The sequence below is a fragment of the Salvelinus alpinus genome, chromosome 13, assembly GCF_045679555.1.
Source record: "Salvelinus alpinus chromosome 13, SLU_Salpinus.1, whole genome shotgun sequence".
NCBI classification, from domain to species: domain Eukaryota; kingdom Metazoa; phylum Chordata; class Actinopteri; order Salmoniformes; family Salmonidae; genus Salvelinus; species Salvelinus alpinus.
In genome coordinates, this window is record NC_092098.1 from 42,175,817 (window position 1) to 42,191,030 (window position 15,214).

The 15,214-nt window shown below is 40.8% G+C and overlaps 1 protein-coding gene across 24 annotated transcripts in view; it reads right to left on the reverse strand.

Annotated features, from left to right (window-relative positions):
- The window catches only part of LOC139537721 (disks large homolog 2), a 337,098-nt gene that overhangs the window by 146,115 nt on the left and 175,769 nt on the right, over nucleotides 1–15,214 (reverse strand). For 14 of the 24 annotated variants that reach the window (XR_011667590.1, XR_011667591.1, XM_071339348.1 and 11 more), the window contains 2 exons: nucleotides 13,719–13,880; nucleotides 7,559–7,618 (listed from right to left, as the gene is read on the reverse strand). Coding sequence is in view for 22 of the 24 variants with exons in the window: in XM_071339348.1 (XP_071195449.1) it covers nucleotides 7,559–7,618; nucleotides 13,719–13,880 (222 nt within the window). In the remaining 2 variants the exon portion in view is untranslated. The remainder of the gene's footprint in view (nucleotides 1–7,558; nucleotides 7,619–13,718; nucleotides 13,881–15,214) is intronic. The other 10 variants (XM_071339347.1, XM_071339361.1, XM_071339365.1 and 7 more) reach the window with 2 other exon arrangements.

Genomic DNA, 15,214 nt, shown 5'->3' on the forward strand with positions numbered 1-15,214 from the left:
GAGACCTGAAAATAGCTGTGCGGCGACGCTCCCCATCCAACATGACAGAGCTTGAGAGAATCTGCAGAGTAGAATGGGAGAAACTCCCCAAATACAGGTGTGCTAAGCTTGTAGAGTCTTCCCCAAGAAGACTTGGTGCTTCAACAAAGTACTGAGTAAAGGGTCTGAATACTTATGTAAATGTTATATTTCAGTTGGTTTTATTTTTATAAATTTGTTTAAAAAAATATTTTGCTTTGTCATTATGGGGTATTGTGTGTAGATTGATGAGGGGAAAAAACTATTTAATCCGTTTTAGAATAAGGCTGTAACGTAACAAAATGTAGAAAAAGTCAAGGGGTCTGAATACTTTCCGAATGCACTGTATATTCTTTATTTTCTTAGCCTTGCCCTGCCAAAGCATTACAAGACAGCAGTGAAGGTGACTGCCCAACTCTATGGTGAACAAGACAGCAGGCAGCAGGCCCGCAGCTAGGGCTGTGACGGTCATGGAATTTTGGATGAAGGTAATTGGCCAGCCAAATGGCCGCGGTCACCGCAATAACTGCTCGAATAGCACTGTTTTTTTAAGAAGCACATTTTCTCCTCTGGTCCTGACTGCATATGCTGCCAACAAAATAGAATGAATAGAACGGGCGTCCTAATTTAAGTCAATGATGGCATAATGGGTGGAGTTGCAGCCATCGCAAGTGTAAAAGCAGGAAGTGTAGCCATCAACATGTGCTTTGATTTGTTGATTCAACTCAACTGACATTACAAAAAATACATTCCATTGCAAGAGCCACATCAGTCATTTGAATGAACATTCTAAATTACCATGGAAATGATTCCATCACAATACCAGATAGACATTGCGAGTTTACCCATGAGTTTATCAGTCAAATTGTCAGGGTTAGAGGTTCCATGCCCATTCTATTCATTCTATTTCTATGTGTGCTGCTGTAGGGAGGGGGGTGTTACCTAGTCAACCCAACACTCGTTTGCTACAACACCTTGCTTGTTTCAGAGAGTTGTTAAGAGTCCATGTTACCGCAGAAACAGACTCAACAGCACGAATGCCCAGCCGTCCCCTCTTCACTTACTCTTTGTAGCTCTATAGTCAACATATTCATAATGTTGGCTATATGACATATATGAATCAATTTCCTATTTCATGTCTCACATATTTAGATAAAATGTACACAAACGCTCTAGTCATGCATCTTCAGGAGTGCTCCCCATCGCTACCGAGGCCAAGTACTTTAATACCATCTAATAGCAAATCAATGTTGGTGGATCACTTATTGTGTAAGGGTTTCAGACTGGGAGAGAAACCATTTTCCCAGTACCTCAGCACACGGTGGATGTTTCTGGGCCAAATGTGAAATATTTATTTTTGTGCAATCTGCTTCAAAAGGGGATGGACTGGCAAGGGGCCATTAAATGAGAGGACAGGGTTGTTTACTGTGGCGCTGATGTACAGTACCTACCTACCAACCCTTTACACACACACACACACACACACACACACACACACACACACACACACACACACACACACACACACACACACACACACACACACACACACACACACACACACACACACACACACACACACACACACAATATTAAAGGACAGTGCCTCTGTTGGAGGGAGAGCAAAATCGGGATAGGGGCCTTCCAAAACAATTTGCAGTCCTATTCCCATTGAATCATCCAGTCAATGTACACCTGTATGCATCCATTAACTGCCTGAACAGCAAACACTATAAGAACCCACAATGAATCAAGTGTAATACGGCTATTCATGCCAGGCAGAATTATATTTTGGGGAGTACATTGTCTCCTCAATGGTCCTCCTCTGACATTCATTAGATTAAAAGAAACAGAGCCATTGATGGCCCTGGATGAATTCTCCAATTCTCCAGGTGTTTCCCGGGAGATAAAGTAATTCTAGCGTTTAGAGACGCCATTGCAAATCAGGAGACATAAGAGTATCCAGATAATAAGATGCATTGATAAGAGCATCCTGTTTGTGCCAAAATGGCTTACATTGGCGAGGTGTTCAGCCATTGTGAGTAGCCGTTTTTCAGCTCCCGCTTCATAAACTGTGATAAATGGTAAGGAGGCTGAACAGTTTCGTGTCCCAAATGGCACACTATTCCCTATATAGTACACTACTTTTTACCTATGGTCTCTGGTCAAAAGTAGTGCACTATACAGGGAATAAGGTGCAAATTGGGACGCATCCAGCGATTTTTTTTTAAACTGTCAATCGTACAGTTATGAGTTAGATAATTTTTTGGGGTGTCACTCCACAATGATACAAAATCTGTTCTTTTTTAAACCACATTGTAGACCACTCAAATGTAGTTTTGAGACACTAAAAACAATCATAGTGGAACATGGTACAGGCATCATCTATAATACATTACAACATCCATACACATGTATGCATACACAAAGGGTGCATTTAGACAGTGAATATCAGCAGGAACTTCTGAATTAGCAATAACTACATCACCAAAGCTGTGTTTGCACAGTTCACCTCAAAATTACTTTTTATTTCATTTTTAATTTACCAGGTAAGTTGAATAAGAATACACAACTTTTTTACAGCAATGGCCTTATCCATCCATCCATCCATCCATCCGGGACAATGGCACTGCATATCAAGGCCTTCCCTCTAGGCATAGAAGCAATAGCTCAGGTACCATGCAGCCACAGATACAATTAGTGACAGACTGGTAACAAGGTCAAAGATAGAACTAACCTCAGATCTGATTATCAAAATACTCTGGCTTGGGTGCAACTGTTACTAAGCAACAGCTGTCGAATGACGTCTATTGTTTACAGTCTTTGATACTGGGGCACCAACAGATTTCCAGGTAAGAAGAGATTGTATTGACATAGAAATGAAATACAATCACAGTGCATCCCTACTGGAAATGTGAACGTTTCCGTGTTGGAAATACAATAATTACATATTAACACATTTTATTTGACACAAATTGAATTGTAACATAATAAAATGCAAATATTTGCTTTCACAAACACCTGAAAAGTACGTTTGGAATGCAGTTTTAGTTCCCTGTATTGAAACACATTATCAAGTCATTTCAAATGCCATGGAACCTGTTAGAATTGTAAATGGAACGTTAGTCTTGTGTAAAATTTCCAGTAGGGTATAACATGCTTCTTCTCAGTAAAAATTGCTTACCAATCATATTTGATGAATTGAATGGTACAGCAGCTTTGGATACGGGCTTTGTAATTACAACACAAAGTGACATGATGTTGAAGCTGTGTAGAGGGATGAGAGAATCATTCCTAGAGGTCTCCTAAGAGCTGCATTGGCAATACAATTGCCAGAAAAGCTCTCAAAAAAGGTCCCTTGACACACTCATAAAATCACATCAGTGACCTCACTGTCTTGAGTCAACAAGTCTGGATGAGACAAACGTTCCCTTTCAAGCCTACCAGAGAACACCTAATGCCTGGTCTTGCTTGATTGAGACGGATGCTGCTTTGATAACAAGTCTGCTGGCGAAAAAGAGGAGACAACCGCATTTCAAAGAATCTCTCTCAGAAGAACCAAGTCAGACAGATTGTTTTCTTTCCAATTGATGCACCTAAAAGAAGGGTGGCTGTTTAAATATTCATCCTCCTGTCCTGTCTTTGGTGAAGGTGACCTTGTGAGCATATGGTGTTTAACAAGACAGTTACTGTGTAGCCTTTTCAACTGCAAACACTAACCTAAATTAATTAAGCAAAAAGGCGTGAGGGGGTGTGGTATATATATAATATACCACGGCTAAGGGCTGTTCTTAGTCACAACGCATTGCGGAGTACCACAAACCCCCGAGGTGCCTTATTGCTATTATAAACTGGTTACCAACATAATTAGAGCAGTAAAAATAAATGTTTTGTCATACCCGTGGTATACGGTCTGATATACCACAGCTGTCAGCCAATCAGCATTCAGGGCTTGAACCACCCAGTTTATAATTTACATTATATCATATCTGCCACAAGTCACTCCAAATCTGTTGATAGATGGTTAAAATAACAAACCTGTCGTACTTGTATGTAAATATCTGATGTTTTCTGATTCAGTGTTTCTCAGGCCATTGGAATTCGACCAGTGTGAGCACTTATTATGAGATCAATTACACATTGACATTTCATATTAAATTAAATTTGAACACTAATCAATTTTGGCTTAACCTCGCATAAGGCTATATAGGTTTTAAATCACTCATGTATTTGCAAATCCGTTATTGCATCAAGCCACATACAGGTATAATAGTAAAGAAAAGACGTGGTGGTCATTGGTACACATCTCAAGGAGAAACCATTGGTGCATCCGTCTTTGCTGTAGGAAGATGTTGTTTACTGTGTGTGTCTAGAATACTCATGTGCCTGGGGCTGCGTATCAAATGGCACCCTTTTCCGTACATAGTGCGCTCCATGGGTCCTGGTTAAAAGTAGTGCACTTTACAGGTAATAGGGTGCCAATTGAGAAGTGGCCTTGGTATGTCGACCATGACATTTAAGACCCCAAGAAAAAAGGATTCTGATATATTAACGAGTTTATTTCCAAATTTCCCCCTCAGCCATAGTCCTATCATGCTCCTGAGTGGCGCAGCAGTCTAAGGCACTGCATCTCAGTGCATGAGGTGTCACTACAGTCCTTGGTTTGAATCCAGGCTGTATCACATCTGGCCGTGATTGGGAGTCCCATAGGGCGGCGCACAGTTGTCCGGGTTTGGCCGTCATTGTAAATAAGAATTTTTCTTAACTGACCTGCCTAGTTAAATATTTATTTATTTATTAAGCCTTCACTTCAAGATCAACAACTATGGTTGTATTCCAACTCTGACGAGAAGACAATTAGTATGCTAATGCCAAACATGTTAGGTCGTCCGATAGGTTTGAACTAACAACTGATAGAAGTCTCGATCTCTACTTTATGCTATTCACCCTCTCTGACCGCCAACCCCCCGGAAGACCTTCTGTGATACACTGTGGTACTCGTGTACACTCTGGTACAGTATGCTGCAAATTAACTATATGAACTGGAGTTTCTTTATACAGTAAAAAAAAACACTAACAATGTCTATAAGTGCAAATATATGCTCTGATGAGCCATGTTGGGCAGCAATGCTGTCCTTAAAACTTCAAAACTCATGCTGGAGTCTGGCCTAGTCATAGCACTGTTGACTACGGACCACACATTGACACTTATGGATTCAAACTCTGCCTGCAGCTTTATATCTGTATGCCTGGATCTACCTGTCTCCCCCTCTCATTTGGGACTTTCCATCTAAATAAAGAGAATATACTAATAACTGAGGTTAAATCAGAGAAGCGGCATGAGCCAATCAAGGCCTCCGATCTTGGGGATAACAAGTCTGTGGAGTAATTACGACAACAGGGAGTCAAGATGGAGAGCCAGTCTGTGTTTCTTCCCCTGGGGGAACCACACACAACAAGACCCTGCTACCTACTAACCACACACACACACACGCACGCACGCACGCACGCACGCACGCACACATACACACACATCAAGAGCCTGCTTTCCCGAATTAGACAGATTTCCCTGACAAACATCCTTCACCTACTGCGTCTGGGCGTTAATTAAACCAGCTTATAATTCCCAAAGTTCACATTGCTTGATTGAAAGAAGGCTAATTGCTGATGCAAGATTCATGCATTTTTGCAAGCAGATATTACCACAGAAACAGACCGTACTGTCGGTCGATAACGTGACAGCATGAATCGATGACGACAGCTTTTCTGAATTAGTCCATATCAAATACTGTTCGCCTTGCTCAGAGCAAGGCAAGTAGGGAGGACTCCAATCTCAGCAGACAAGACTCAATTCTCTCCCGCCTGTGCAATTACACCGCAGCATTAAAGCTATTTTTCATTGAAAGTCCCAAGGCTAAGTGAAAACAAATGAGAAAGCACAGATTCATAGTCCTTGGCCAGGCCATGACTCATGCATAATATAATAGAACTGCGTTTCTCACTAATTCACCCCTCTCTCACTCTACATAAAGGATTGACACTCGGTTTGCCGGGGTGCCACAAAGGAGCGGCTGCGCCTGAAAATTACATCCAACGAAAGTCAATAGTTACTTAAAAAGAGGCAAGGGGCGAGAACGGTGCAGAGGAAATGGCTGCAATGGGTTAGCCCGTAGAAGAGGAGTGGGATAAGGGGGAAGATCATGTAGGTCAGATAGGGACACAAGTCTGGCAGTGTCACACAAACACAGATACACAGACAGACAGACAGACACAGAAACACACAGACCATAGCCTCTGTCTGAAGAAGAAGCTCTTATACCCCTCTCTCTGACCGCTATGCAGATGTGAGTGAGACTGCCTCTCCCTAACCTAATGTCTCTGTTGTCGGATGTGGGATGTTAAAGAATGGGCTAACTAGGCTTTAATCACCGTTGAGAATTATTGAGAAATTAGTGGTATAGTAGCACTTTGAAAATGCCATTGAAAAACCATATTAAATCAAATTGTTGTTATTCACTGGAATTAAATAACTAAATCAGTGTAATTCACATTTTTGTTCATTTACAGATGTAGGATCTGAATTTGATCACTCTTTTATTGCTGACTTGTAGTGTATTTGCTTATCAAAAAGACTTCTAAAGTTTGGAATTTCCACTTAGAAATTTCAGACTTGATTTGCCCTAAAGAAAAATGTATCAACCCCTACAAAAATGTCCATTCATTTTAATCCACATAATAATTCAAATTTCCTTTTGCTGCAGGATTATTTTGCTGAAGAATACTGGCTAAAATTAATGTCCTACATCGGTAACTGTCAAATCCATTGTTGATGATGACTAACAGAAAAGCATCATGGGAAATGAGGAAACAAATGATACGCAGGAATTTTCATTTCATAATATTATTTTGAACATTTCTTTGATAACATTCTACTTCCACACTGAGATTGAAGTACCAATTATGTAGTAAGAAGAAACAAAAACAAAGAGGGGGAGCACTAGCAAAAACAAATGAATATAATTGCAATAACCTGCCCCTAGGTAGGTAGCCTAGCGGTTAGGAGCATTGTGCTAGTAAACGAAAGGTCACTGGTTCAAATCCCTGAGTTGACTCCTATAAGTTGCTCTGGATAAGCGTGTCTGCTAAAATGCAGTACGCACAACAGACAACAATTGTTACTTTGTGACACTGATCAACCAAACAGAATATCATATATGAATGACTGGTGGCAAAACAAATACAACTTGTGTTTAGGTGACACTGACAATGAGTTGCAAACACACGTGGTATTCCTTGGGTAAAAAGAGGTTTATGAGATACAGAATTCAACAGGACCGACCGCACATAAATCCATGGGATCACACAGAAAGATAACAATAACAAATTCATCCGATTCTACGTTACCTTTCAAGTAGAACAAAAACATTTGAAAAGAGTCAAGTGAACCCCATGCGTGGCTCATCAACGGACCCCAAAAGCACTGTAAAGAAATCAAATAAAAAACAAACTTTCCAGTGATAAAAGGGAGAAAAAAACTTGCCAGGTAGTTTGCTCCAGTCACACCAGGGTATGTAAGATCAAAACGAGTAACCAGTGCAGGCTGCAGGTAAGAAGTAAAAGACAACGTCACTCGCAAGTTAGGAAGACAAAAGAGAGATGATTATTACATAAAGATAGGGAGCTGCAGGCTATGGGGGTACACAGTCATACTCCACAGAGGGCAAAAGAGAGGGAGGGAGCCAGAGAGGGAGAGAGAGAAGGTGAAAATGAGAATGCAGGAGAGCAATGTTAGGGTTGAATGCGGATGAGAGAAAGTGAGTGTCTTACTTCCTACATATGAGCCAATGAGGAAGGAGCCTCTAAGAAGCGCTCCCTTAGGGCCAGATTTAGTCATGTCCAAAGTCTGCAACTGTTTCATTCCCTTAACTGCTTTTAAGGGAATTGAAGACCGACAACAGATACAAACTTCTTGTAAAAAATGCTTAGCTAACCTGGCCCTCTAATGCTATAGCACCAGTAGCGGTTGTCCTCATTTCTATTTGTATGTTGGTTTTTACAAAGTTATAATTTCCCAAAGAACTCGAAATATAGTGAACCTAGACCACAACCCTATAACCCACCCAAACCCTAAAGCAAACTAGTGCCTCTTATGCACTGCTAAATGCTAGTCACTGTAACTAACTGCCGTGCCAAACCAGGAGAACGGCCTAGTGAGCGCAAGTTAGCTCTTACCTGCAGAATTACCAAGATAGGTCGTACTCTCACCCGATGCTGTGACACAAGTAGGAGGGGAGTACACGTTATTCCTCATGGCTCAGTCCCAGCTGGCTTTGAATAAAATTGATATCAGAATAACAGTTTCCAATGCAACGTGCGAAAACACACAGAGTTCTCTAAGAAAAATACGAAATTATGGAAAGCAGCAAATGTGCCGCAAAGTTACATCCCTTACAAAGTCCCAATTTAATCAACAGACTAATCTAACTACACATGCAATCGTTGTAGAAACTCACCTTTCCTTTTGAGTTTTAGGGACTGACTAAAGAGAAAGATCCACGCGGTTAGAAGAATAGTCTGAATTTACCCGAATCAAAGCTTACCAGTACATAATGAATCTGCATTTCAAAATCTCCTCAACAACATTGAGTTTTTTGTCCACAGCCTGTCAACGACTCCATTCGGCTGTCATGGCAGATATTGGACCACTTTTGTCACAGTGTTGTTTCAAATCCAAGACCTGCTTCCGTTGATATCTGGTATCCTGTTTTGAGACCTTCTATCAGCGACAGTGGAGTTGGGACAGGCAGCATTTGATCTATTCCCTGTCAGCTGTTAAGTTGCTATCATCCAGACACTGGGCTGTCACGTCCAACTCAATAATAATATAACCTTGCAAAATATTGGTAATAACGCTGCAGATTTTCAGGCACTCTAAGCTATGAAAGAGAGTCGTCACTTTCATCAAAACCAGACTAGAATACTGAGTTTCTTTGTGACAGTTGAATCTGTGCTATTGAGGGCAAGGTTACCCACATACCCACAGAGAGAAAAAAGCTTACAGTATGTGTGATTTCTCCTCCATCCCTCTCAGTTTACATGTCACAGATTGCAAATTGGCTCCTATACCCTATTCCCTACATAGTGTACTACTTTTGACCAGGGCCCATCGGGCTCCGGTCAAATGCAGTGCACTATATAGGGCATAGGGTGCCATTTGGGACAAAACAACAAGTTGATCTGTTGCCTAATCTCCTCACAATACAATCTAAAGTAGACTCAGGGTAATGCCCCATCACATCAGATATGTCTTTATCTAAACGAGATAGGGGACGTGGAGACTAAAAAGGCAGTCTGTAATAGTATCCAACACAATCTCCAAATAAAATTGAGGCTTCTAAGCCCACAAAAGATTCTATTTACATGAGATACACAGGGGTCAAGAGAGGAGGCCAAAGAGAGGAGGCCAAGAACCGGACTCTTACAGGAAAGATATTATATTAGTCAGCCAAGTATTCAATTAAATATACTGCAGGCCGGTGTGTTACTTTGAATAAAATAAAATATATAGAATGTATTTTATTTTGTGGTACCTTTATCTAGTAATAATTAACTATTAAACATTAATCCTATTACTGGAATATGAACATCAGTTCTCTGCTGCTTTACCTTTGTTTTATAAAAATATAAAAATAAATAAAGATTAGACTATAGCCAGATTCGAACAATGAGAGTTTTCTACAAAAGTATTCTAACATTTTTATTTTTATTTCAATCACACCTTAATTCAAATTGAAATTAAATCAGAGACAAATCCAAATATATTGTCACTCAACAATCTACCCCCTGCAATTCACTAACGTCCTGTCCAGGGGGTGCTACAGATACAGGAGACGGGCTACTGCCCTATGGGCCATTCTACTAAAACTGTGCATGCTGTTTGTACTAATGTTTGTACTAATCAGAGGTGGTTAGCGTATATACATTCTCCTTTGATTCCCATTCTGTTCCCACATTGTCCCCAGCTGGCCAGCATTGTGCTCTGAGCTCCAGGGTAAAGTTACCCTGGGTACTGATCAATGATCAGCTTCAATCCAAACCTTAACCATTAATGGGGAAAATTATAAACTGATCCTAAATCAGCATCTAGGTAAACTTCACCCAACAGTATTCTAGCAACAATGGTTGTTTTAATGAGGCTTATTTAAAACTGAGCACTCATCGCCACCTGCTGTTCATCTACTTTATTACAATCAGGAAACACTTGGGAAGTGAATGAAAATGACTGAGTAAAATACAAGATAGTTAGGCAATTGGCTTGTAAAGTAATCTCCTTATTAATCTATTCTCATTGGTTGAGTGCCATATCAACAACTCTATGGAGAACTTTATTTAACATGAATCAATGAATGTATAAATACTTTTTCCATGTGGTCAAGCACGTCAGACACCCCCCCTACTTTTGCATAACAGCAATGTTCTCCACAGCAGCAATGTCTGTTATTTATGCTAATAATGCACATTTGTGCTAATACATGTTAAATAACTTTTTGAGTGACGTACATTACCAAGTGCATTATACAGTATTATAAACCCGGGAAGTTTAGGTTCTGGATGCTGATTGGCTGAAATAGCATTTCAGCCGTGTGCATTTCAACCGTGTGTGTATCAGACAATATACCACTTGTTTACTGTTCTATTTAAATTGGTAACCAGCTTATAATAGCAGTAAGGCACTTGGGGGTTTGTGTTATATGGCCAATATACCACAGCTAGAGGCTGCATCCAGAAATGATAGAAAATAGTTTTCTATCCTGGTCAGATCCTTTAGTCATTGAACATATGGGTCATGTTCATTAGGGCATGTAGTACACACTTAGAAAAAAGGGTTACAAAAGGGTTCTTCTTCGGCTGTCTCCATAGGCGTCGGGGGTACGCCAAATAAAAATATGATTCACCTTTTTTATATTTTATAAATAATAATTTATACATTTGGGTGAGTTTTTTTCTCTCGCCTGAGTAGTTTCATTTCACTGCCAAAAATAAAATTAAACCATCTAGTGTTCAGCGAAATAACAACACAATGTCAAATACAGGTAGCCTAGTCAAATAATTAACATCCAGTCACATTAACCGTTACTCTCACGTGGGAAACCTTCACTTTTGCGCAGACATTTAGAAACGAAACACGACAATTTGAAAAATATGCCACGGCAAGTTTTTGGGGCGAGAATAAAGATGACTTTCGAGTAGTAAGACATGTATAAAAGCAACAGATACCATTAACCAACAGTTACCATTAAAACATGTTTTCTTCTATTGTGTTATTGACTGTACACTTGTTTATACAGACAATTCAGACAATTCCTTCATCAAACAACACTGTTTCACGACGCATCAGTGTCATGGCAGGAGATGTTTTGAAACAATTACTGCTTTGCATACAAGCCAGTGAATTATATGCGTTACAGCTGGCTGAGTCAACAGACATGGCGGGCCTGGCACATCTCCTGGTATATGTCCGTTATGTTTATGGGGGATCAATTAAGGAAGACATCCTCTTCTGCAAACCACTGGAAACCAAGACAACATGAGAGGATATTTTTAAAGTATTGGAAAGCTTTGTGACATCAAATGGACTTTGGTGGTCAAGATGTGTTGGTATCTGTACTGATGGAGCAAAAGCCATGACAGGGAGACATAGTGGAGTGGTAACGCGCGTGCAAGCAGTTGCTCCCGACGCCACATGGGGTTTACCCATGCATCATCTACCGAAAGGCTCTTGCTGCCAAGGGAATGCCTGACAGCTTGAAATATGTTTTGGACACTACAGTGAAAATTGTTAACTTTGTAAGGACCCTGAACTCTCGTGTATTTTCTGCATTATGCAATGATATGGGCAGCGACCATGTAACGCTTTTACAACATTCAGAAGTGCGCTGGTTATCAAGGGGCAAAGTATTGACATGTTTTTTTTAATTGAGAGACGAGCTTAAGTTTTTTTTTTACTGACCATCATTTTCACTTGTCTGACCGCTTGCATGATGACGAGTTTCTCACATGACTGGCCTACCTGGGTGATGTTTTTTCTCGTCTGAATGATCTGAATCTAGGATTACAGGGACTCTCCGCAACTATATTCAATGTGCAGGACAAAACTGAGGCTATGATTAAGAAGTTGGAGCTCTTTTCTGTCTGCATTAACAAGGACAACACACAGGTCTTTCCATCATTGTATGATTTTTTGTGTGCAAATGAACTCAAGCTTACGGGCAATGTCAAATGTGATATAGCGAAGAACCTGAGTGAGCTGGGTGCGCAATTACACAGGTACTTTCCCGAAACGGACGACACAAACAACTAGATTCGTTACCCCTTTCATGCCTTGCCTCCAGTCCACTTACCAATATCTGAACAAGAGAGCCTCATCGAAATTGCAACAAACGGTTCTGTGAAAATTGTATTTAATCAGAAGTCACTGCCAGATTTCTGGATAGGGCTGCGCTCAGAGTTTCTTGCATTGGCAAATCACGCTGTTAAGACACTGATGCCCTTTGCAACCACGTACCTATGTGAGAGTGGATTCTCGGCCTTCACAAGCATGAAAACTAAATACTGGCACAGACTGTGTGTGGAAAATGATTTAAGACGGAGACTCTTTCCAATACAACCCAACATTGCAGAGTTATGTGCATCCTTTCAAGCACACCCTTCTCATTAACCTGTGGTGAGTTATTCACCATTTCTGATGAACAAATATGTTTTTATATGTAAGATGGCTAAATAAAGAGCAAAATGATTGATTATTATTATATTATTATTTGTGCCCTGGTCCTATAAGAGCTCTTTGTCACTTCCCACGAGCCGGGTTGTGACAAAAACTCACACTCATTGTTATGTTTAATAAATGTATTGTATAGTGTTTGTGTAACAGGCTTACAATGATGGCAAAAAACAACATTTGATAGTGCGCTGACCCTGTTGCTGGTACGCAGCTGGAGGTTGAATGTTTGAAGGGGTACGGGACAATAAAAAGTTTGGGAACCACTGCCTTAGGAGAACCCTTTTTGGGTTCCATGTAGAACCCTTTGTGGAAAGGGTTTTACATGGAACCCTAAAGGGTTCTAGCTGGAACCAAAAAGGGTTCTTCAAAGGGTTCTCCTATGGGGACAGATGAAGAACCCTCATTGGTTCTAGATAGCACCGTTTTTTTGTGTGGACAATGTTTAAGAGTTTCTTACTGGACAATTCCAGGTAGTCCTTCCCTGTTCCAGTCCATTTTCTTACATTTGGTGCATAATGAAATGAACATGACGACGTACTTTTGTTAGCAATAGGGCACCGAGTTGCACTAGTTATGAGAGGCTTACCAAAGACTCAGGACAGGAACCACAATAGCTTTTCAATGAATCAAGATAGTGATAGAGGGGGAATGGCTAAGAGGAATGAGAGGAAGAGATAGGGAGAAAGAAATAGAAAGAACAAGGGAGAGATAAGAGAGAAAGAGAACAAGACTAACAGGGAGAGGAAAGAGGGGAACGAGGGACACAATGTTGGCAGCCACACATGGTGTGGTTTGGCAAGTTCTCGTCAGGGGCTTCCCAGTGAGCAAAACTGGTTGGCACAGTTTTGCTGTAGAAATTACTTATTTGTATCCAATTTTGCTCACTGGGTTGGGGGTGCAGGACAGGACATTTGCTGACCTTGAGCGGGGAGATATGGGAGTGGGACACGTAGCCATGCACATTCTCAATCTCCGAGAGGTTCTTCTCCGACACGTGCACCAGCTCAGGGGCGCGCACCTCGTTGGTCAGCCGCGGGAACCCGTGCTCAGGTGGAGAGTCCTCATCTTGATAGCGATACTGCTTTAGAAAGGAGGAAGAGGAAGAAGGAGGAGGAAAAGCGGTGGAAGGACAAAAGGAGCACAGAGGAAAAGAATAAAGAAACCATCAGAATGACGATAAATAATATATTGACATACATTTAAATTCCACTGTGAACCATGCTACTTGTAGAGAAATGTTATAAAGTCACATAATACATTGACTAGGCTACATGTACATATAGCCCAATTCTGTGGCCCAATGAAGTGAATGATGAGGCATCCTCTGTGATTGTTAATTCTACCCATGAAGTTCATATGGCACTGCTTCACCACTACTAAACCATTGTGAAATGAGAGTGAAATCTGTGTCCCATTGGGGATCTCGGGGACAGAAGGTAAGGGAGGTCTTTGCCAGTGAGCATGAATCTGCGACAGCCTATGTAAGTGTGAACATGTGGACTGAAACATGGTAGCCTTATTCTAATTGGATAGAAAGTGGGAAAGTCAAAGGCGTGTTGTTGACAGATGCATTGCATTTAAATACAATTTCCCTCACCCTAGCAGAGATGGCATTCACGGTAAAGCTGAGGAAGGCAGCTCGAGCATGAATGACCTATAAAAGTAAAGTGCAGTGCACTTGCTGACAACTCGCCTTGGATTGAATCCTGGCCCAGCTGAACATTGCTACAGTTGGTAGCAATGACAAGAGGAAATGACTGAAGGAGTGTCTTGATGAAGTGATTCTCTGAACTTGCCTTGGAATACAGTATGCTACCATATCGTTCTTATGGCAAAACAAGACAACGCTTCCTTTCTCTTCTGATTGTCTGTCTTCCTGCCTACACATAGGTCATATCATGGCAAACTAATTCAGCTTGATATTTCGCATGACGTGTTTCTGGATGTAACATTTTCTATATTCATGCCTAAAAAAAACAGGCAAATCTGTCTATTATAAACCTACTAAGATAACTCTTTGAATAATACAACTATATACACTGAGTATACAAAACATTAAGAACAAATCTATTGATGTCACTTATTAAATCCACTTCAATCAGCAAAGATGAAGGGGAGGATGGGCAAGACAAAATATTTAAGTGCTTTTGAATGGGGTATAGTAGTTTTTCACGCTTAACAGTTTCCCGTGTGTATCAAGAATGGTCCAGCACCCAAAGGACATACAGCCAACTTGACACAACTGTGGGAAGCATTGTAGTCAACATGGGCCAGCATCCCTGTGAAACGCTTTCGACATCTTGTAGAGACCATGCCCCGACGAACTGCGGCTATCCTGAGGGAAAACCTGCAACTCTATACTAGGAAAGTGTTCCTAATGTTTGGTATACTCAGTGTATATGCCCACATAGCTCT